The 23,544-nt window shown below is 42.8% G+C and overlaps 3 protein-coding genes across 4 annotated transcripts; all 3 read right to left on the bottom strand.

Annotated features, from left to right (window-relative positions):
* Window positions 1–925: 925 nt before the first annotated feature.
* LOC117740329 (inositol polyphosphate 5-phosphatase K) lies at window positions 926–8,134 on the bottom strand. Its single transcript, XM_034546667.1, has 12 exons — window positions 7,482–8,134; window positions 5,786–5,893; window positions 5,525–5,633; window positions 5,296–5,412; window positions 4,586–4,761; window positions 4,175–4,286; window positions 3,873–3,982; window positions 3,547–3,757; window positions 3,316–3,453; window positions 3,142–3,207; window positions 2,956–3,060; window positions 926–2,106 (listed from the first exon to the last, which is right to left on the bottom strand). Exons 1-12 carry the CDS (start codon window positions 8,102–8,104, stop codon window positions 1,630–1,632), a joined length of 2,352 nt encoding a protein of 783 aa, XP_034402558.1. The 5' UTR covers window positions 8,105–8,134; the 3' UTR covers window positions 926–1,629.
* Window positions 8,135–10,740: 2,606 nt separating this feature from the next.
* On the bottom strand, window positions 10,741–13,551 carry smtna (smoothelin a). Its single transcript, XM_034547296.1, has 8 exons — window positions 13,383–13,551; window positions 12,747–12,885; window positions 12,498–12,573; window positions 12,266–12,394; window positions 12,160–12,193; window positions 11,714–11,831; window positions 11,434–11,585; window positions 10,741–11,218 (listed from the first exon to the last, which is right to left on the bottom strand). The coding sequence occupies exons 2-8, from the start codon at window positions 12,831–12,833 to the stop codon at window positions 11,071–11,073; spliced, it is 744 nt and encodes a 247-aa protein (XP_034403187.1). The 5' UTR covers window positions 12,834–12,885; window positions 13,383–13,551; the 3' UTR covers window positions 10,741–11,070.
* Window positions 13,552–15,074: 1,523 nt separating this feature from the next.
* Window positions 15,075–21,034, bottom strand: slc35e4 (solute carrier family 35 member E4). Of its 2 annotated transcripts, none has more exons than XM_034547663.1 (3): window positions 20,844–21,034; window positions 19,402–20,012; window positions 15,075–17,480 (listed from the first exon to the last, which is right to left on the bottom strand). In XM_034547663.1, exons 2-3 carry the CDS (start codon window positions 19,991–19,993, stop codon window positions 16,948–16,950), a joined length of 1,125 nt encoding a protein of 374 aa, XP_034403554.1. In that variant the 5' UTR covers window positions 19,994–20,012; window positions 20,844–21,034; the 3' UTR covers window positions 15,075–16,947. The 2 variants fall into 2 exon arrangements, with proteins under 2 accessions (XP_034403554.1, XP_034403555.1); XM_034547664.1 differs by having other exon boundaries at window positions 20,923–21,023.
* Between the last annotated feature and the right edge of the window lie 2,510 nt (window positions 21,035–23,544).

Genomic DNA, 23,544 nt, shown 5'->3' with positions numbered 1-23,544 from the left:
CAAGCATTAGGATGACATTCAAACCCAATATGCTAAAAAAAGAAGATGATAAGATAGGCCATGAATATAATTGAATAGATCAAATGTGAAGTTATATAAACAGCATTATTTTGCTAGTGTTAAAGGTTTATAGGGATTTTTAGAGGCTTAAAGAAATGGAGATATTTCACTTTATTGAAGGTAGCTTGTCACAGGCCTGCAAACCTTAAAGTATGACTAGAATATGTCTAGGGGCCTAAAGAGGTGAATATAGTGGTTTGCTTATTTTAAGGATTGTAAAGTATCAGCTATCTTTGGTTTTTAGAAGCCTGAAGAAGTGAGTACCCACTATTTCACATAGTCAATGAGTATTCATCTCCTTCACTCCCAAACATCATAGCAATTCAACTTTAAACATTTATGCTCAGTATGTGGAGAGGATCTGTAATAATGATTGAAGTGTGCCTCCTTAACTTTCTGCAGCCAGCTACATGTGAACTCTCCAGTTGGGATTAAAAGCCTTATATTTGGCTGCTCATCAGATGGAATGCATTAGTCAGTGGATGATCCCACTATGTGTGTGTGCAATGTCTTTGTCTTCTTCTCTCTTGCGTTCATCTTTGGTTTTTAGATCGCTTTATAATCCAGAGGGATTTAATACAAACATCAATGCAAACCCTAAACTGTGCGTGCTTATCCACATCTCTGTAGAAACCTAAAGATCTTCTCTGTCTAGACTAATTGCATGGATAATCCAAGAGATTGTTTGTTGTGTTGTTCTTATTTGAAAATGGTCAGATTCTTTCATGGCATTTGTCTGCATGAAGCGCCATATTGTGTCATTTTATGACTTGAGTTTGTTTTACTTGTTTTATTTGCACACTCACACAAACACATGACACGTATCTTCCTTGAAGCAAAACAAACACATTAGCCTTACAAAACAAACACATTAGCCTTACCCACTCACTGCTCTCTATAAAACAGCTGCTAAGAAAAAGAGCATCGTTCTAAGATTTACTGTTCAAGTCACAGGACACATGTACATTTGACGGAGGTGGTGAAATGCTCAATCTCTGTTCTTTGATACATTAGATTAATTTCATGAATACACGCCAAGAACTGTAGAGTTTAAAGTTCAAACCATCATCAAACATTTGTTTTAACACATTTGTCTACACAAACAAACAGACAGACAGAGAGACACACACACACACACTCTCTGATGTGAACTATGACACCGTCAATACATCTGGTCCAGGGTCCTTATTTTGATATGTGACTGTCTAGGTGGATCCATATTGCTGTCAGTAATCACCGGTCACATCCGTCACAGGTTTACTGTGATGTTGGGTTCACATTCAATAGGTTTGTTTACGTATGATGTAGATTATGATTCTATAAAAGCACTTGGCGTCGGGAGTCTGGACACATCTTTGACTCCAAGATACACATCGTGTATGCCATGATGGTAGATTCAGAAACAGAACTGCATGGCTACGATGTGGAATGTTTACAACCTACACAAGGAGTCACTGAATGTGCTGCTTCTCCGAGCACAGCGACGTTGTGGGATCAGACACTTAATGCATGGATGTTGCCGTTGCTCCCCTTGCACAGCACCTCCTTTTAGCTATTGTTGGGTATCTTCTATGCAGTGTCGGTTTCCCCCATCTTCCTTATCTGTTTGGCCTCCGTGGGGCTAATCTGAGCTGGTCTGTGTTCACCTAAGATGGCAGCGATCAGGGCCTCCGGTGCAGTCACCCCGCCGCCTGGAGACACGGGGCTGCGGGGACTGAGAGGGCGGATGGCGGGGGACACCACTGGGTCGGGGGAGACCAGCCGCTCCTTCTTCGCAGCAGAGCAAGGAGAGCGGCTGGAAGTCCGGCATTCTTTGGAGCGAGGACAGAGGCCGAGGCCGAGGCCCTGCAGGGACGGGAGGGGGTTGGTGGAAAGAGCAGAAACAGCCGGACTGCGGCTGCGACGATGGCGATGGTTTTGTTTTCCGGTTTTAGGGCTCGGGCTGCGGGAGTTTGGAACCAGCAGAACCAGAGTGCTGTCGTCTTCCGAGCTGGCGTCTGAGCAGTCTGAGCGATGCGCGGTGGGGCTGTGGACTGGAATGTGGATCTGTTGAGGAGGGAGAATTCAAGAGAAGATAAGGGTCTTATGAGCGAGGCTGCGATAAAGGAAACTATACGACCAAAAGTATTTGAGTACACCTCGACATATGCTTTACTTTACTAAAGGAAGAGACTACAATGTAGAAGAAAAAGTGCTGCATTCAAACTTTTACTGAAGTAAAAGTACAGAAGTATTAAAACGAAAATCTACTAATTGTCTAACAAAATGCCCCATCGTTATGTTAAAGAATTCTCTTTTTTGTTTGTTTAGCATTTTAATGTTTTGGATAGTTGAGGTGGAGTTCATTTGAACTACTTTATATACTGTTGTCAGGTTAACAATGAAATATAATGCAATGTATCATATTTCAGTAAATGTACTTTCCCCCACTGATGTTGGGAAATCGTAATGCTACAGCACGCACTGGCCTCAGCTTTGTGGCAGTTCTTTCCTGTCGCACTGGTTCTCTCAGTTTGGTGTTGCAGAACTTGACGAGCCTGCACAGAGCCCTGACTTAGACCCTCACACCTGACCTGACTCGCTTGAGACTTGGACCAAATAACTAGATAACCCTAAATTTGCTGAAGCTTACGAAAACGGTCACGCAACTCGCTGCCCGACGACCTATCCTAACCACAACCATTCCAGGTCAATGTCTCAACTCAACCAGCTCACGAGAGCTTTGGATATTAAGGGTTACTAACTAGACGTGACCCTCTTGTCCCTGCAGCCAGGTCCGAGTGGAGGTTCCTCACAACAGTCACATACAGTATGTCTGTCCTGCTTGGGTGTCCACATACATATGTGCATATAGCCATTCATGAATAAGAAACCGTTAGATCTGACTTTTGTTACCTGAATTGGCGTTGACAGTCCAACAATGGTGTTCATATTATTACTGTAGTAACCCAGGATGTATTCACAGTCATCTCTCGGCAAATCCTCGTCTGAAAATGTCACCTGATGAAGAATCGAACGGAAAGATGTGAACCCTAAATTCAGCTGCTGCACACAATAAATGTGTGAATTTGAGTGTCTGACCTGTGTGGCATGCTCTCCCTTGGCCCATATGTATGCCTGGTAATCTTTGTGATGTCTGAATCCAACCTGTGCAGAAGTAACACATGGACATCATTTTTAATTAAACGCTGATGCCGGCCAGAAAATTGTAAGAACTTGTCCTGAACTTTTGTTCAAAAACAATCAGAGAATCACCTTGTATATTGCTACCCAGTCCCATGAGCTGCGCTGATAAGTCAATGCAACAGTGAATCTGACTGTAGCATCTGAGACTTTACACCATTCCTTGTTTACCTGCAGCTCCACCAGGGGCATATCCACCTTGAATGGGAACTAGAAAAAAAGAGCACAAGGTAGTTCAATAAAACAGAAGAAAGCAATACAAAGAGAGATTGTATAGGGTATTTTAAGGAAATATTGTCTCACATGCAGTGAGAATAGGGCAGAAACGGGCTTGTGGTCACTGATGGTGTAGCCCATGTGACTTCGGTACACATGCTGTGTCACTTTAGTCGCCCCACCTAACCACGAGGTCAGACCCCGCTGCAGCGCTGCATTGTGGGTAGGAACTGGGGAGCCAGTACGACGAGGGCGCCAGAGGATGCGATCTGTCCAGGCAGGTTTCCTCTTTTTTGCACTGACAGAAAAGAAGTAAAAAAGGAGCAGACTGTCGTGGTGGGCAGCAACAGTTTAACAGGCCTTGGCCTCTAGAAAAATAAATGAAGATGGGGGAAGTTTACGACTGGACGAACCTGGTGTCGTAGGTGTGAGTGCCCACATCAAACTTATAGGTGGGTGGGAATTTGAGTGGTCCCTCAATGAAGCCCTCAAGGATGGACTCTGTGTGTTTAGCCATGTTGAGCTGTGGAGTAGACACATGAAAGGAAGAGCAGGTCAACCACCTGGATGAAATGCATTCACCCTGACAGAAGTAGACATTTGTTCACTTTCTGCTACAGCGCCCTCGGCTGGTCGTAGTTGGTGATCAAAAGAAAAACAAGTGGCGTAAAGCCTTCAAGAAAAGTCAAGGGGCGAATTATTTTAAATGCCTCACCTGATCTCGCTCCCACAGAAGTGGCAGTTTATTGCTGTCGATGGCAGATTTTACCACATGGATGTCATAGTCTTCAATACGGAAATTTAAATCCCCAAACCAAAAAACGACACTGGGGACAGAAAAGAAACCCCCGCAGAAGGACACATTTATATTTAAAAAAGGAATTGTAAAGGCACTTTTATATAATCTATTTTACTTCATGTTTACTGCTATCCCAAGAAAGCTGTAACATTCTTGGTCGAATAAAATGTGTGATTTGAAATTCAAGACTGAGCTTTTAATCATGCAATATGGCATTTAGGTGCAAATAAAAACTAGTATCCTATGTATGACTATATACATTATTTATAGGTGGTCGATCTTCAGCTAAATGAGTAAAAGTCATACATAACAAATGATGTCACCCACTCGTGGTCCAGCACACCAGTGGCAGTGCCTCCTTCAAACTGCTGCTGCTGCAGGATGCTTTCAAAGTCCTCCATCCGCTGTTCCAGGTTCCTCATGTGAGCTGGCAGGTGACAGTTGAGAAAGCACACAGGGTGGCCAAACACTGTCATCCTCGCGCTGACGCCCCCTTTATTCCCCTGCGGATGAGAAAAAAAGGGTAAAGGGAGGACACGTTGGGAAAGGGATCCCTTTAGGGTGGGGGCTGTGACAGAGGAGACAGAGCGGGTCGCTGGCCGAGCGTAAAGATAGCGGTTTCGTTCCCCGGCTCTTCTAATGTGAAGCACTGCGAGAGTGGTCCAAAGTCTAGAAAGGCGCTAAGGCCATTAGCATAAATAATTCAATATTTTCATAAATACGTTGAGCCAGCACATATCAACTGTGTTCAGGGACAAAGTCTGACCGAGTCACAGAACCAGAAAGCCAGACAGCCTGCTGCTGCACTGACCTCAAAGAGAAGGAGACTGCACCAGCAGCAGCCAGGGGTGATGCTGACATCGACACGCACAGGAAGGTCACACACTGACATGTGCACTCACGCATGCACGCGCCTGCTGGCAGGAGGGAGCACACACACCACCTTTCTATACCTCATCCCCCTAAATTCCACTGACACAAACCGACCACAAATTTAGTAACGTGACAAATCTCAGAGTTAAGAGCATCACACGTACCCAATATCCCCCAAGCCCTGTGCGAGTACTCTCAGTCTGTACCCCTCTGAGGAATGGGAGATGGCAGAATTTAGAGAAAACCAGCAGCAACACTCCCTGCATACGCTGGGACGCCACCTATAGGGACGGGACAGATGAGAAATATAATATCAATACAGCAGATTAGATTTTCTAATGGCAAAAAAAACAACAGTATGAAAGATGTGAAGAAATTGAACTCCTTACTGACCAAAACATATCCAAAAGGACTCAGCGTGTCCATGCAAAGCTCACTCCACTGATCTGAGAAAATAACATCCTTCAGTCGCTTGTTTATCATGGAGTTGACTTCCTGGAGTCTGTGTGGTGCCAGAGAAGTAGAGGAATGTCATCAAAAGGACAGTGATGGGTAACAGGCGGAGGAGACGCATCAAAATGAACACAGATGACTGAGTGGGCACTCGCGGCTGTCTCCCTGGCACAGCTGAGCCGGGTGGCAAGACTTGCTTACCCGATGATAAACATGTCAACGCTCCCATCGGAAACATTTGGTCCAAACAGAGAGGTGATGTCATCTGGAGGAACAGCTGATCCCACGTTCCATGTGACAATGTACACCCTGTCAGGGAATAGAAACAGTGGAAATGCTGCATTTGATTTAAGTACTTTATGTTGTATACTGTCGGTGAAAGAGGACATAATCTGTGGTGTAATCCTCAGAGAAATAACTGTTATCAGCACAGAGAATATATATAGGCACAATTACCCCAATAATGACTACGGTGTGTGTGTGTGTGTGTGTGTGTGTGTGTGTGTGTGTTTATGTGTTTGAAAGAGAAAGGGATGGAGCTAACTGTCCTTTAAAATTAAACTACCACTGCTATACAGAAACACCAGAGGCAACACAACACAGCAGGGCTGCAGCTAACATTTATAGAATAAATATATCATATTATGTCAAGAAATAGGGAAAGATGTAAAAATATGTTCTCCAAAAAGTTTTATTTTGTCCAACAAACAGTCCAAAACCTAAAGAGATTCAGTTTTCTATTGTAGAAGACAAATAAAAGCAACAACTGCGCATATTATAGTATATTAGCCATTATACTTTAAGTATGACTCTATTAATAAGTAATCAAAATAGATGCCAATTTTCTTTCTTCCGAATCGATAAATGAACTACATCATCAGTACATCAATCATTAAATTGTGCTGGTTGCTATTTGGGTTCATGATTTTTGCCAACACATGAAAACAGTTTTAGCAATAGATATATAGACTTGTTTCCCAATTTAATTAAGTTAAAGGACCACATTGGGATTTTAGCATTTTTCAGCAAAATAAATACAAATCATTTTACAGTACTGACTTTTTCATACCATAGGATTTGAGATTCTTTTCAAATGCCTATAACGTTAAAATGATTGTACATGAACTGGATATTTTCTTGAGATATAAATTCTTTGTTTTTGTCAATGTTTGAGTAAAATCATGTTAGTGTTTTGAAAACTTTAAGAGCACTTCCATGAATAAGATCTGAGAGGTGGCTGTTTATTTTAATGTGACCTAATTCACATATTTCTTTAAAAAATATTCTTGTTTTCTTAGTTTGTTGCTAAATCTAATTTCCACACAAAATAGCTCGTAGTTGTCCTACACGTTGAGACACGTTTCCTCCTCCATCTCCTCTCAGTGAAATGTGCAGCTTTGATTCATTACATTACATGTCATTTAGCTGACGCTTTTATCCAAAGCAACTTACAATAAGTGCATTAAACCATGAGTACAAACTCAAAACAACAAGAATCGAGAAAGTACAATTTCTTCAATAAAGTTAAACTACAAAGTGCTATCAGTAAGAGACATTTAAGTGCTACTAAGGTGCTACTACGGCTCTCCCTTCCCTATTCAAGGTATAGTTGAAAAAGATGTGTTTTTAGTCTGCGACGGAAGGTGTAGAGACTTTCTGCTGTCCTGATGTCAATGGGGAGCTTGTTCCACCAATGAGTAGCCAGCACAGCAAACAGTCGTGACTCTGTTGAGTGTTTAGCTCGTAGTGACGGAGCTACATTCATGTCACATGATCTGGCACATGTCAGCTTTCTTACAGCCACTGACTGCAGGACAGCTCCTGAACAACATTCACAGTACATAATCCCTTTAGGCAATCACACATATTTTAATATCGGTGTTATTAATCATCTCACCTGAAGTCATTGTTTTCTCCAGCTGGCTTCTCAGACTGCACTTGGGTCTGTGTGGAGCTCCCGGTTGAGGGAGCCCTCTGAGGCTGAGGACTGAGACTGGGTTTTGGGCTTAGGCTCGAGGGCAGGCCAGGATTAGGGCTCAGGTAAGGCTGGCTGGTGTAAGACTGAGGGCTGCGGGGACTCTGAGGACTGTGGCGGCAGATGGAGGACTCTGTCGGGGAATGTGACAGGACGTTGGCACTCTGAGGTCCTGGGATACAAACTGGGATTAAATCTATTTCACTGGAGGGGTCCACTGAGATTCTGGTCGATTTTGGAGCCGGTTTAGTTCGGAGAGCAGTCGGTCTTGGCCGGCTTATGCTCACCAGTGTTGCTGGGGTGGTTCCAGACTTTGGCGACATTGACTGCATTTGGTCTGTCACTTCTACAGGTACAGCTGCAGCCTGCATGGTGCTCAATCCAGGCTGTTTCTTGAGCTCCTCTGATCGGCTGATGAGAGGTGCTTCCTGGATCATGAACTGTGGAGGTAAAGTCGGACCGACTGCCATCAACATGCAGGGTCCAGGTTGCACTTTGGGTCCACAAGGGTCAGTGCCAATTTGTTTCTGCTGCATGCGATCCATCAACCTGCAACCGGCAGTATGTGGATGATTATTACATTTATCTTCAAAGTGTTTTAAAGAAAAGACTATTTGACTCTTGCAGGGATCATTCTTTGCCCTTCATCATGTCTTGCACCCAACAACCACTCAGTGAGTCCTTGGTACACCGGTGCAACAGCAACGGGTTTGTGGAAGCTGAGAGAATGCATCACATAATATTGAACACCTGTGCACTTCACGCTGCCCAGGCATCACTGATGACGTTATCATGAGGAGGCAATAGGGCTGAGGCAGTGACGGAAGAAGTACTCACATCTCTCTTACATGTAAAAGTGTTGCATTTGAAGTAAAAGTACACATGTTTTAGCATTAAAACATACTCAAAGTACCGAAAGTAAAAGTACTCATTTTGGAGACTGGCTCATTTCAGAATAATTTAAGTATCATCGGATTATAACAATGGATGCGCAAGCTTTACTCCTTCTGTTGCGGCATCTATATGTATATGCAGGTGATAACTACTGCACATACTGCTGAGCATAATTGAATTGTGGATTAGATTTTACATTAGTAATTTTAATCTGCTGTTAAAATGGTCTGATAGATAGTGGAGTAATTGTACTCAATTATTTCCCACCAGTGGGCTAAGGAACTAACTTTGTACCTCCATCCTAGAATATATTCTTGTTGCCTAGCAACATTAATTAGCCTTCTGACCCTTTTACGAAGACAGGATTGTGGGTGATCGTTATGAGCTGGCATCACAGTGTAAAGCGGGTTACTGCTCAGTGTTACACATTTGATCTCTGTCTCGGGGGCACAGTTCACACACAGCTGCAGATAGAGAAGCACATCAGACAATGTCAACAGACAGTGTAGGTCACAAGGAAGGTAGGAGGACAAGGCCCTCTCCTCCCACCATCTTGTTTATGTGCTTTCCCACTCAGAAATTATACACCCCTGTTAATCATTCATGAAATGCAAATGAGGCTCTCTTCGTGACAGAGCATCTCATGTGACCACAGTTATAACCTGAACAGAGCGTTGACTAATGGCGATAAGCAGGTTGGTAATTAATTCACTTTAAAAAGTAAAAGGCAACTTTCAGAGCAGCACAGTACAAAGTGGGCCCTCGTTCACATTTCAGTCTGAATGACAGCTCCGTTATCTTCAAAGGTTGCGAGCAAAGCACAATTATACATGCACATTCCACACAAACACGCAGCTGCAGTGAAAACACCCTCGTGAAAACATATGTCTTACCATTCAGGCGTTTAAAAAAAAAAAATGTATTATTCCATTTCCAAGGTGAACCGCAAAGGTTGATCTCCCAGTTTCCCAGAGGGGAACATCATCGGTCCGCTTTCGTCTCGCACGCCAATCAACGAGACGGAGATGTTACACAAAGGCGAGCCACGATGCCCGGTCCGCGGACAGTCCGACCCAGCCAGCCTGCAGGGCGGATGCGACCTGTCGGGAGCCTGAGCGCACGCCTCCGTCACGGTGCAGACCGCGCGCCGCGGGGCTGTCAAGACAGGAGGCGGTCACGGTCGATGCGTCCGGTCTCTTTCATGTTGGTGTTTACACTCAGAGACAACAGCTGATTACACCTCATCCTACACGTCACTGTCTAGAGGAGAACAGCTGTGCACTTTGCGGTCAGCATCCCGCCGGAACCTCCTGCATACCGCCCCCCCTCCCTCTCTCTCTCTCTCTCTCTCCCCCCCCTCCCTATCTCTCTCTCTCTCTCTCTCTCTCTCTCTCTCTCTCTCTCTCTCTCTCTCTCTCGCTCTCTCTCTCTCTCTCTCTCTCTCTCTCCCCCTCCCTATCTCTCTCTCTACCTGAGGGGGCGGGCAGGGCAGGAAAAGCAAAACAAAAATCAGCTGCCAAAGTGCATCTGTCCTCTCGGTGACGCATTAATCTGGCATTAGTGCGTCACTGGTGGGGGAATTGATCAGCATGCCAATATTAAAATGCCGGTCTGGCAAACCTATTTGTGATATGCAATCAATGACGTAAGGCTGCAAATAAAACGTTGTGTGAGCTTATAGCCTAAAGTCAAATTTATAGTCACTAGTAAACATGTGTTGATTAAAGTCATAATTTGATTATTAAGATAAATATTATCCCAATTTCTTGAAAAAATAACCTGTGAGTGTTTATTATTATTATAGTAGCTTTAGTTCTAGTTTAGTTCATAAATTATTCAGCACATGGACTGTACAGCCCTGCTTAGTCTGGTGACCTGCAGGGTGTACCCTTCGCCCAATGTCAGCTGCTCCCTGGGCCCTTTAGCTGCTATTCCTATACTCTGAAATGGGTTCAATGCAGAGACTAAATTCCACCACACTGTGCTGTGCTGTGTTCAATTGTGTGTGACAATAAAGGTGGATTAGAGTTGGGGTTAGAGGTTAGGGTTAGGGTTAAACCCAAGTCTCAAGCCCAAGGCAAACACAAATATTAACCATTTACAACGTCCTGGCCAAATAGCTTGGAGGAGTTGCTGATTAATGTATCAGGAAAATAATTACTTACACTATTACAGTACCATTTAGTTTAATCATCAGTTATAGTTAGACAACAACAGCATGTATAGTGGGATGGACATTTATTAAATTTGTCTGCAATACTCACACGCTCAGGCCCTCCACAGCATTATGATAACATTTGTTCCCAGAGTCATGGCTCTGATGGGGATTAATGCAGATGTGTAATCTCAGTGGAATGTACTGATCCTAAGAGCCAGCTGTCCACTGAGAGCACAGACACCCACAAGTCCCTAATACACAAACCCATACAAATACTGCACATTTGATTCTCTACATTTACAGTATAATGCATCAGCCATGGTACATTAAGTACTAAATATCAACTCTAAGATCAAAGAAAAGGGTCCATCATATTATCTCTTAGACCTCAGCTCATGCTTATATGTGTATTAATTATAACAATTTAAAATCACTGCCAATCATGAAAGCTGTCAGACTCTAGGGTCGCTTTTTGGTTTTGACGAGGCCTTTCTCCACCAGACAGCGGTAGAACTCCTGGATGTACGTGTACACACACTTCCAGTCGGGCTCCTTCATCCGGACTAAGTCATCAGCTTCCAGCAGAGGGGGGCAGCCTGCGAGCCTCCTGCAGAGAGAGAGAGAGAGAGAGAGAGAGAGAGAGAGAGAGAGAGAGAGAGAGAGAGAGAGAGAGAGAGAGAGAGCGAGGTTGAGAAACAACTTGAGACAACCTATGACACAGAGCTGTGAAGTCCTTTTTAAAATTGTGTTTATGCCCTGCACTGCTGGAGCTTGTTCCAGACAAGATGCATCAGCCTCTTCATATAAGGAATGACAGCTCACTCTGCAGTGTCGAAAGCCAGCTGGAAGTTTTCCTTGGGCTTGTTGGGGTTGAGGATTGAGTACTCAAACGCGTCGGGGAAGAAGCGGTGCACCAAGGCGCAGAAGGCTATACCGTCTTTCCAACTTGAGGAGAAGTTACGGATGTCCACCCCCTGTTTCATACCAGAGGGGAATCCATTTAGAATAAATAGTGGCAAAAGAAATGAGCCATAAGAGGCAGAGCTATGCATAGCTCCATTGGGCAATAATTCAAAGACAACGAGAGTCAGGGCATGTTTACCTCATATGGCTCGGTTTTGGCTCTGCACCAGTCCAGAAGCATCTGTTTGACATTTTTTACGTTGGGTGCTGCAGCAGGGGGACATTTCTGAGCTGAGGCTACAGCGGGACTGGCCTCGCTGGAGAGAAGGAACGAAGACAAGGAGATGCACACCGCATGTACAGGAAGTATGGCTCATCTCATCTTTTAAATTGGGAATTTATTTCCTTATTGGGTGAACTACTTAACACACAAGACTACTTTGTGCAAATACTTTGCAGCAGTAGAGCTCCCATTAGAAATGTTAGACACTGATGCTGGCAGGTTTCAGTCGTGGCACCACACTAATCTAGGATTAGTGAAACACTTGGGATATGGCTACTTAAATTTCAAAAAGCAGTTTGGCATGCAAAGTCAACATTGTTTTAATAGTTCATGAACCCAAACTGAGCAACTCATAGACTCACCTGCCTGCTGATGGAGAGGGCTGATCTGAAGGCCCTAAAAAGATGCACAGAGTCAAACCATTATCAATAAAACGTAAAATATCCCAGGGCGTCTTCATAAACGTACTGTTTGCTGGTGGCTGCTGGGTCATGGATGCTTGGCCGACGCTAACAGCCCCGCCTGTTTTCCCTCCTTTGCTCAGGCCCTGCTGTCTCAAATCCTGCTGCCTCGCCCCTCGATCCTGCTCCCGTTTATCTGATGAGAGGTGATGGAGAACGTAAAAAGCAAGCGAAGCATCAGATGAATATGGAGATAGTATGATGGTAAACTTTCACAGGGGCAAATATCAGATTTGTACCTCTCTTTTTCTTGAGCAGCTCCCTTAATGCAGCACGGAGCATTCGTCTTTCTTCAAAATCTGTTGCATTATCCAGCTAAAAAAGACAACGCACTGGTTAAAGTGAAGGATTGGTTAAAAGGCTCAGCGTCTCAGTGTCAGAGTGATGAAGAAAAGTCATCAAATACACACAATTTACATTTTTCACTGTTTCTACTATAAACACAAGTGAGACACAAACTAACTTAAAGTCACAAATCACCGGCTCACCATCTTGTTGAGAACCTCTTCATCCTCAATGGCAGCCAGTTCTTCGCTGGTCACCGATGCTGATCCAACATCAGTTTTTGACTCCATGTTTGAGGAACAAATGTACTGGATGGTGCGAACACACAGCACCAGTGACACACTTGGTGTTGAGAGAAAATGAAAGAGAAGCAGACTTGGCATGAATAATCAGACTTTTATTATTCACATAGAATTGAAAATGGTCTGAATCATTTACACAGACCAAACTGTCCAGATACCTTTTCGTTATTTACACTAAACAATGAGCAAATAAAATTAAAATAAAATCAGTGATTCAAATATAAACAGTTGTGTGAGTCTTATACACAAACTGAGCAGCAGTGCAAAAAGAGAGGCTTGTCTTACTCAAGTGTGTCTCAGTAACTAGCAGAGTGCAGAACAGGAGGGGTAAACACGTACAAATATAGTAATGCAGTGGAACGGGACCATTCCTGAAATAATCTGATAACAGTGTAAAGATATGTGCTCAGACACGGCAATAAAAAAGGAGTCAGTCAGGCCCAATGGCACAGGATAAGAACAGTGATCAGTTATCAAGTGATAAAAATGTGAAAAACACGCGTTTATATTATCAATTTGTGGCTGTTGCTCACTCACCTGTTTTCAGGACGTGTTTGTCTAGTCGGAGTTTTTGAGCTTCTCAGAAGTTTTCAGCCTCTCCTTGAGACTGATCTGGGGAACTGTGAGAGCTCAGCGTCGACATCACGCCTCACACCGCAGCGCTTCGTGAGGATGCATGTTTGGAGAGCAAGTGGAGGTTGATTACACAAACCACCCAAGATGGGAAGAAGGAGGAGGAGAAGTCTCTGTCCCCCGAAGGAGAGTTTCTCCTCCTCTTGTCACTGCATCCTGGATGATGTAATGTGAAACTTTATGGCACCAAACTCTATGAAAATCCAGATTCTCACTTGGTAACACAGCATTTGGAGGGTGCAGCAGGCAACTATTTGGGCTGGAAAACAAAGAGTTAACAAGGGGGAAAAGAAAGTGAGGAGCACTCACTGCCTTATTCAGGCAGAAGGCTGACCAGGAGCACTGTGTTTACAGAAATGGGGGAATCTTTACAAGAGAACCGAGCGCACACACAAAGACTGACAAATGAGACTGGAAGAAAACACCATGTGCAAAATACATCCTTCAGCTTCAACAGTGATGGTTTTGTGTTTAATAGTTCATGCTGATTTAGGGAACGATCTAACAAATCAGAAAGCAGACAACCTGCTCCACCAAGTGGTGAGCACTCACAACGACTTCCAAATGGCCTCAAAGTATGACAACAGGTTCATAAACGTCACAAAATAAGGCCTGACCCTGAAGGGCATCGCTGACTCCATTAGTGGAATAATTGATTAGCAGATTATCCAAAAAGTAATAGGCAACAATTTCAATAGTTGACTACTTGATTCCTTTTATGAAGAAAAGAATACAAAATAAATAAATAGCTTCCCAACGAAAGGATTTGCTTATTTACATAATTTCAAAAAACTTTTTGTTTTGTTGGTTAGAAAAAAAAGGAATTTAAAAGTCTAACTGTGAACCTTTAATCGAAGTTTTCTACTGTTTTATAAAATAAATGTTTCATCAAAGTCAAATGATTTATCGATAATTAAAAAGAACTTTAAAAAATCTTGAATCAAACTAATACTAACTATATGCAGGAGATATGGCAGTCAGTTATTTGATGAAGGCAATAACTCTAGCTCAGTAATGCGTTAGTTGGTATCATAATTGTTTATTGTACATTGTTATTATTTTTATTCAAGCAATTGCAGATCATGTGTACATGAGTCACCCATATCGTTGCCCCTAAACAGAAGCACCCGCAGCTGCAGTTGGCATTCAAAGTATGAATCATACAACTTGATAACATGACAAATAAAACCACCCCTTTCTTATCTACAGTATGTCCAAATAAGGCATGAGGCAAATAATTCATTCTTAAAACAGTATAGTTTAAATAAACTAGCCATACTTGACTATAAAATACATTATTATCATTAAACAACTATTTACACCAAACTAGCTTTGCAAACAACTAAAACCAGTATGTACACAGGAAGCGGAGGCTTTGACGGAAGCGTCTTCGTACCTTTTAAGTGCAACAGTTTCTTCGCCCCACACTCACAATCAACTTATCCACGAGAACAAGCAGCCAAACTTCCACAAGCTTGCAATGGTTTAAATGAGACACAACTTAAAAACTGTGCTCGGACCATAATGATCAATAAAGTGTTTTAAAATATGTTGACATCTGTGACCATACTGAACACAGAAAAAAAAAATCCATCATTCACATGCTGCAGTTTAATTGTGGTTATGGAAAAGCTGCTTGATCTGAGGCCAATAGTTAATAATCAATGAACAAAAGGGCATAACAAGTCCTATTTAACAGCGGAGGTATTCAATAATTTAAAACGAGTGAAATGAGCTGCTGTACATAATCTTTAAACCTGTAATTGAGAATTGCTGACATCAGTGTGTTTTGAAACATTAAACCAGTAAAGCCATTTATCCATGACTGTGGATTCATGAAAAGAATCTTGGGGTCATTTATGATGAATGTTATTTTATGAATGGCACCCTTTAAATATTACATCAGTGATGCGTTAAGTTAAATATTTCAGCATACAATCCTACTTGTAGTTATTCATATGGAAATTGTGGCGAGTCTCATGAATAAATAGACTGACGTATGGCTTAGTTGTGGTTCTTGTGAGGGTTCAACTGTATGTGAGAAAACAATCATTTCTGGTCAATCAGGGAACCAGTATTTTTGACACAGTGACCAAAAAAAGCTTTTGAAGACATTTGGCAAACCATAAATGTAGAAGGGAGTGTACAGTAACAGACATCTTGGATCGTTTAAGATACTTTCAGGAGCAGCGACATGCAGTCTTCTGCATAGAATATATGACTGTTCTCTAAAAAGAGAGGACAGGAGGGACTAGTGTGCCGACTAATATTACATGTACAAGACACTTGAGGACCAAAGCCGACAGCATAACAAAGCCAGTGACTGCTAGTCATTCAAAAATAAATATTTTCTTCCACATTTAAAATAAAAAGGGAGTAAAATGTGTTTTGTCACAAACAGAACATTCGTATTAATAAAATGCTTTTCAAATATTGAGAGAAAAAATAACATCATCCAGCAGAGGACAGTCTTTCAACATGGGCTGGTAATTTAAATCCACAGAAAAGGAAATATTAAACCTAACAGATGACATTGGTTGGGATTGAAGAAGCAACCTTATAGGACATCTCATCTTCTTTTTCCTCATCTCTTCCACAGGGAAAAGACGGCTATAGTTGAGTGACACTCCTTAGAGAACTTGTGAACCTAATTATCGAGGAAAGCTGCAGTGAGCGCACTGTTGTATAAGATTGAAATAATTGGACCAATTCTTCAGAGAGTAGCCTGAGAATTAAATCTAAGCCTTAAGTGGGAAGCCACACTGAGCTTCATGGCGGAGGACAAAATACACAGAGCTCTGGCCTCTTGTTAGAAAATGTGCTTCAGTGGAGGAAAAGAGGCATCTCCTTGTTAACTTCTGCCTCTAAATAAATGTTTTAGTGTCCTTATTTAAACTAGCTTTGTGGTTCAAACGCCAACCAAAGAATAGCTGCCAAAAACCCAGTCCCTTACCATGACAGGGCCAGGTGAATGTCAGGTAACAGTACCATTAATACACGTCTTATACAAATTGTGCCCGTTCAGATTTGAGGCGGAGGTCTCATCATCCCACGAGGCCCCCTGCAGCCCACAATATCTACGACAGCTACCCAAAACATAGATTAGAGCCCTGTGTCAATGAGAAAATGTTCACAGTGTAGTGTGAGTGACAGTGTGAATACCTTGAGAGGTATCAATCAGTTTAGTGTGCTCATGCATGCATATACCGCTAAAGGCTATGTATTAGTTATTTATATACGAAGGAGAGCATTTAACCATTACCTTGACAATAAAAGGCTACCTTTTCCTCTCTGCAGACTCTACTTCCATGTGACCAGAGGAGAAATTATATAGCACAGTGAGGAAGTTAAATTAAAGATCTGTCACATCATCACTAATGAGGGCCATAAAAAGTCCCTCACCCTCACATAGCCAGAATTGTAATCATTGTATCCTTCAAAATATTATTCTCTCCTTCATCTTTTCAGTTCAGTCCATCTTGTCTTCCAGTTTCTCGCACGTTCTCTGTTGAGGATATGTTGGTTCAGATGCACTAGCTTTGTCCAAGTCCTCTCCACTTGCAGTGTGAAAATCCACCGGTCCGGACTTTTCAGCTTTGGCCCTGCGTTTGTCCAGGAAGCTGACAATGAACTCTGAATTCTGATAGATGAGCATGCCGGACAAAGTCAGCACAGCGCCGGCGCAGCTGAGGGCGGACAACTCGCCGCCGAAAAGCAGCTGAGACAACAGCAGATTTCCCACCACACTCAGATTGCCGAGGATATGGAGTGTGACGGCAGAGGTGAGGGTGATGACGAAGCAGCTGGCCAGGTTGTACATGACTGAGCCCAGGCAGCTAAGCAAGATAAAGACCCACAGGTGGCGGTCGTAATGAAACGGCGACTCTAGCATAGCCCAGTTCTCTAAGGCCAGAGCTGCCACGGCCAAGATGCAGAAGCTAGGAATGGACATCAGGTAGAGCAGGAACACAGAGTTGATTTTCTCCTCCTGAAGCAAGATGCCTGAGTAAACAGAGAAAGGTATGCAACGGTTACACACATTACATTGTGTTTATTGACATAGACAGTGTCATGTGTAAAACAAGGCTTTGACTGGAGACCTTTAAACAAGACATGAAAGTGTGTCCAAGAAGTTGACTTAATGAAAACTGTACCAACAAGTGATAGAAAGGATGGAAAAAGCTTGCTTGAGTTTCTCTAGCCGAAGTAAACAGATAAATGTATGCAACATGTTACCAACATGACTATAAAGCAACAGCACAGAGAGATGTCAAAAACAAAACTCGTTTTTATTTTACTGCACTTCCTACTAAGAAGAAAGATCCGTTACAGTACAGCAAGCTCTGAAGTTATGACAGAAACTTGTGTAAAACTCCTGTTTGGAAACTGAACATAATATGCCTTGATGTCTGACATGTAGGGAGCTATACAATCTTATGATGTTTTTGAAAGAGCCAAAGCAGCTTGAACACGACAAACTTCACTCACTGTAAACACTTCATAGTGTTCACAGAGTGCCAAACCTGTAGAAATGCCTCGAGTCTGGACCTATAACACAAGCATGTGCACTACCAAAGTTTCATAGAACATTAACTTTTAAGGGAAGCCTTTACAACAACAACAACAACAACTGAAAGAGGATGAAAATAGCACATTGAAACTTGAGACAACATTGCCCAGCTAGTTTGGCACCTCAGGATGGATTCAAATGTTTACTCATAATTAAAAATAAAAGTAATAAAAGCAGCAGCTTCGACCTGCTGGACCTCAGTCACACATTCTGCTCCAAATGTAAAAGCAGAAATCTATTTCCCTTTCTGTATATTTACTCTTATTTACCAGAGAAAACATTCTAAACATGTCTGCAGTCTCATACTGTCAACACTGAGCAGCTGTACTCTGATGACCCCGATTGTCACAAGCCTGCCCCAGCGACCATGAGGTGCTCCTCTGCTCCTCCAGGTACAAAGGATGTGGCATTACAGCCCTCTGAGGAAACACTGAATATCTGCTTAAATCTTATGTAACAATTAAATACAAGGCCTCTATATATTTTTAGAAATCGCATAACCTTCTTTTTTCCCTTCTCCGACAACTACAATGTTGTAGAGACTAATGACATTATAGAACCTAATCCTCTGGACACGGAAACTAACTTAAAAGACATTCCTTCCACAAATGCTTCACTGAGAGCACATAACATTAGCTAATGAGCATCAACTCAAGAAAGGAATCTGTATCTTTCCCAAAACTTTAGCCAATACATTCAATCTCAAAGTGGTTGTTTGTACTCATGGTTTACCAGGACAATCCCCTCCGTAAAAAGCAATTAATACAAATTAGTCAAAGGAAAGTTATGCTGTTTACTGATTCAATTTGTTTATGTTTATTATTATGCACCAATCACAAAACCAAATCCCTTCTATGAACATCCTAGAACAATTCCGATCCGTTACTCAACTTTGGCCTCTCTGTCTTGAATGCAGTTTGTATAAATAGTCTATTCAGAAAACAGCTGACCAGATGATCATTTTGAAAAAGTTCTGTCTGTCTTTCAAAAGCAACACAACAGAGCAGCACGTCTCCAGGATGTGAAACCCTGCCCATTCTTACTCATAAACGATCAATGTTTGTATCGTGTTCCCTAAGAAACCAAAACATATGGCACTGTGACTTTCCACCTTAATGTGTGGGTGTTACTGGACTGAGGAGTGAATCACTAAAAAAGTTCCAGGACCACAGACTGCTGCAGTGTGCAGGGGAAACACTAAAATAACCTCTGTCTGTGCTATGAGATGACATTTCCAGTAATAAAAGAAGGCTATATAACTTTAAAAAGGCTACTTTCAATAGCGAAGACAAAACTAAATGTAAACGTCAACAGCCGGAGGTGACAAGAAAAGCCAGTGAAATTGTCACTTACTCTGCTGAATTGACTTGACGCCTCTCAACATGGTCGCTGCAACCACAAAGAAACAACCTGTCTGATCAAACTGGACTTCTCCCATGATGCTGAAGGAGGCTCCCAGGCAGATGGGCATCATGGCTGTGTATTTGAGGATGTGATGCTGTTTGCCCAGGATCAGCGTGGAGATGGCCAAAGTAAAGAGCGGGGTGGTGGTGTAGATCATTTGTGCAAATGACAGCTGGACATAGTTCAGACCCACGTTCCCAAAAGCGATGCTGGCACAAAATGTCAGACTCAACATGAACACCTTACATTTAGCGCTGGGGGTCAGTTCCTGCTCTGCGACCCCTCTGTGGCGGACCACCTGCAGTTTGATCAGCCCATAGTCCACCACGATGGCGGTCAGCATGTGCAGCGCTGACAGCAGCAGAGGGTATCTGAAGTTGTAAACAGCAAATATCCATTTGTTGAGGCTGGAGATGGTGGTTCCCGTCACCAGCCAAACAATAACAGCTGACAGCAGATGGAGCGTCTCTGCGGGCGGCCTCCTCCTGCCTGTCTCTTGCAGAGTCTCCTCGCATTTTGAGAAGCCATTGGCGCTTATCATGTTCGTATCATCGTCCTCTCTAGAAAGAAAAAAACAAATGTTGAGTCCGCACCTCTCACCTTCATCTGAAATGCATGATCAAAACCGACAGGCTTGCTTTTATAAATCGCGAAAAAAATAAATAACCTGCGACACAGTGGTTCTTCTCTGCGGCGCTAGCCCATCTTTGTTGATCAGTAAACCTGCATTTTCTTTTCAGCACCGCCTACAGACACGTGTTTCTATTTTGGTTGTGTAACTTACCCCGCGCAGGCAAAATGACATATGCTGGCCCCATGGAGGACAGACAGGGAGGAATAAGGAGAGGGGAGAGCTGCAGGCGGGATGGAAACAAGCGCGCGCCTAGCTTCTTCCCGACGGGGACTGAGACGATTGGTTATTAACCTGACACGGTGACGACTTCACTGTGATGCGCCAAAAAAAAACATCGGCATTGTCGTGTGGCCAAACACGATGGGGCGACTTACTGGACATGCCTGTAACTCGCGTTAAGTCTCACACGAGTTGTGTTTTTATCTCCGTGCCGGCTTTAAATATAAAAGGAGATCTTGTGATTCTCTTTCCGAGAAGTGGAGCGGAGGGAAACCCTGTTCACGAACACGAAACAACCCGGTTAGCCTCGGTAACTGCTGACACACGAGCACAACAGTTCCTATGACAAAATAAAACACCTTCCAGTGGGTTAAAGCTGCTGCCCTCTGCTACGGACTGTCACTTGACACAGCTGTCGTGTTAACGTTAGCTCGCGACCCTCTACTTAAGTTAGCTAACGTCACGTTGTTATCTAACATTACAAACACATTAAAGAAACAAAGTCACTCTGGCGTGACTCGGCGTTAGCTTAACTTACATTTGTTAAGTGAACGATAGTCACACCACGGCTGCGGTCAGTGGCTTTTTCTCACAAGGAGAGCTCCGTCGTCCTTTACCTTGTGTTTCGACGTGTACCTGGACAGCATCCCTAGCTAAAACAAAATCTCATCCGTCAGGCGCTCGCCTGTCAGACAAGCCGAGGGGCGGTCTCGACCCTCGGCATTGGACGGTTTTATTTAAAGGGCAATGCTACTTATTTGTGGGCGGCATTCAATACATGGTGCAAGCTGAATGCAACCTCTCTCTCTCTCTCTCTCTCTCTCTCTCTCTCTCTCTCTCTCTCTCTCTCTCTCTCTCTCTCTCTCTCTCTCTCTCTCTCTCTCTCTCTCTCTCTCTTTGCTTCTGTGCAGGGTTTAAAGCGTTGGAGCCTCACCTGGTCCCCAACTATACAGTCAACAGAACGAATTGCTTCCCTGTCATCATATCAGATCATAGGGTTTAATGTTTAAAATGTGAATAATTCAGAGGCATTTGTTCTTCATTTGACCTAAAGTTATAACAATAAACCGACAGTTAAACAAATCCAAGACATCTGTGCAATATCACAACTCAGTGGTCCTGCACAGGCTTTAAACAATGTAATTATTTACAAGACATCCCTTTTTTTCTAAATAAGGTGGGGTTTGTTAATCATGCTATATCAGGGTGCATAGTAAACTTACCTGAAACATCCACCACATAAATTGTGATGTGGGTTATGTCTGGATGGATGACAGAGTTCAGATGAAATATATAAATCATCACATATACCACGGGGAAATTCAGAAAGTTTACAGTTTATTTGCTTAAATTTGTCATATAGAAAAATAAATTAATCAAACAAAAAATAAAACAAATGTTTAGACAAACCAATTCAGCCTTATTGTTTGCATCATCTCTGAGAGCCTTTTTTTCTGTTTGTTATGTTTTTGACTTATTATGTTGTTAATATATAGTTCTGGGGGAAAAGTTGTAATGTAATAGAGAGCAATTATGAGTTAAAGTTGAGAAGAAGAAGGTTAAGATGTCCACATTTACTTCATATCTTAAAACTGAATTAGCATTTAATATTATTTATCAGTCAGATGAGACATTTCTGTTTTCTGGTTGTTGTTTTTGTGCGCTCATGACAGCAGCGGACCAAAGATAGATGTATTCTCCAGTTAATCCAGAATGCTGCAGCTTGTGTACTCACAACAACTAAGAAAAGAGATCACATCACTCCTGTATTAGCTGCTCTGCACTAGCAGACAAAGCCTTGATTGGTGATGCACCATCATATCTTAAAGAGCTTGTAGTACCATATTGCCCCACCCATGCGGGGCTACTTGTGGTTCCTAGAGTCTTCAACATTAGGATGGGAGCCAGAGCCTTCAGTTATCAAGCTCCTCTTTTATGGAACCAGCTTCCTCTTTCAGTCCGGGGGTCAGACAGTCACCACATTTAAGAGTAGACTTAAGACTTTTCTCTTTAACAGCGCTTATAGTTAGGGCTGAATCAGGTTTGGCCTTGTCCAGCCCCTAGATATGCTGCTATAGGCTTATAGGCTGCTGGGGGACGTTTTAGGATACACTGAACACCTATCTCCTCTTCTTTTTTTACTTATGGATGAATTTACATCTCTCCATTGCACATTACTAACTCTGCTTCCTCCCCGGAGTCTTTGCGCCTTCTCGTCTCATAGGGTCCATTCGACCTGGCTGTGTCTGAAGCTGTTCTTGGCTCCTGGGTCCTGACTCCTTGCCCCTGCTTCCTGCATCCAGCCCCTGGCCTGGCCTCCTTCCCAATGGCCCTGCCTCCTTCTTTGTGCCTCCTGCCTCAAGGACATGGCCTCATTGGTCCGGCCTCTTTCGAGATGCTTCCTGCCTCCTTGGCCCTGCTGATGCGCCCCCCTCTCCTCTCTTCCTCCTTCGGTTTCATGGATTGTGGAAATCTGGATCGTGGTCCATGCCTACTACTAATTATTCATACATTTCTGTCATATTCATTGAATGTGTTGTAACTCTGTAACGCTGTTCATTTTTACACATGGCATCTATTGCTTCTGTCCATCCGGGGAGAGGGATCCTCCTCTGTTGCTCTCCTGAAGGTTTCTTCCCCTTTTCTGTTTTTTTGGGAGTTTTTCCTGATCCGATGTGAGGTCCTGGGACAGGGATGTCGTATGTGTACAGATTGTAAAGCCCTCTGAGGCAAATTTGTAATTTGTGATTTTGGGCTATACAAAATAAACTGAATTGAATTGAAAGTGTATCCTCTGTCTCTTGTGAGTTAAAAGACATGAACAACATTGGTTTGACAGGAAACAACAGCACGCTTCAGCTTTATGTTTTTATTTGAGCTCAAAAATATAAAATGTTTGAGCTCATTGGGCACAAAAGGTGAGTTCACATCATGTTTCAGTAAGTGTCCACAAACTACTAGCTAGGTGAAGAGGCTTTCCACTACAGAAGCGCTGAAGCACTCTAAAACCATGCATATGATGCCATGGAAACTTTTAAGAGTATGTAGCATGTATACCTGCAGGAAAAACATAACATTGTGCTTTATTTAAACAACACCTTTGCTTCATCAATATTATACAGTATATCGTATTCATACATTAATTTCCCTAACAGCTTAATAACAGGTATACAATCTCAACTCCATTTAAGCATATGTATACACTGATTAAGTTTAAATAGTGCTCACAATGTGAATGT

Source organism: Cyclopterus lumpus, chromosome 12 (assembly GCF_009769545.1).
Source record: "Cyclopterus lumpus isolate fCycLum1 chromosome 12, fCycLum1.pri, whole genome shotgun sequence".
In the NCBI taxonomy this organism is placed as follows: domain Eukaryota; kingdom Metazoa; phylum Chordata; class Actinopteri; order Perciformes; family Cyclopteridae; genus Cyclopterus; species Cyclopterus lumpus.
Note: the sequence above shows the minus strand (reverse complement) of the source record. Positions and strands in the feature narration are given on the sequence as shown.

What these genes read in the sequence shown, in the direction of transcription:
- LOC117740329 (XM_034546667.1), bottom strand. Translation starts at nt 8,104, where the DNA reads ATGGATCGCATGCAGCAGAAACAAATTGGCACTGACCCTTGTGGACCC. An exon ending in GGAGAAAACAATGACTTCAG is followed by an intron (nt 5,894 to 7,481) that starts GTGAGATGATTA and finishes ATTCCCTGACAG; the next exon opens with GGTGTACATTGTCACATGGA. An exon ending in ACTGGTGTGCTGGACCACGA is followed by an intron (nt 4,287 to 4,585) that starts GTGGGTGACATC and finishes TTCTGTCCCCAG; the next exon opens with TGTCGTTTTTTGGTTTGGGG.
- smtna (XM_034547296.1), bottom strand. Translation starts at nt 12,833, where the DNA reads ATGGAGTCAAAAACTGATGTTGGATCAGCATCGGTGACCAGCGAAGAA. An exon ending in AAGAGGTTCTCAACAAGATG is followed by an intron (nt 12,574 to 12,746) that starts GTGAGCCGGTGA and finishes TGTCTTTTTTAG; the next exon opens with CTGGATAATGCAACAGATTT. An exon ending in CCCTCTCCATCAGCAGGCAG is followed by an intron (nt 11,832 to 12,159) that starts GTGAGTCTATGA and finishes CCTTCTCTCCAG; the next exon opens with CGAGGCCAGTCCCGCTGTAG.
- slc35e4 (XM_034547663.1), bottom strand. Translation starts at nt 19,993, where the DNA reads ATGATAAGCGCCAATGGCTTCTCAAAATGCGAGGAGACTCTGCAAGAG. An exon ending in CGTCAAGTCAATTCAGCAGA is followed by an intron (nt 17,481 to 19,401) that starts GTAAGTGACAAT and finishes CTGTTTACTCAG; the next exon opens with GCATCTTGCTTCAGGAGGAG.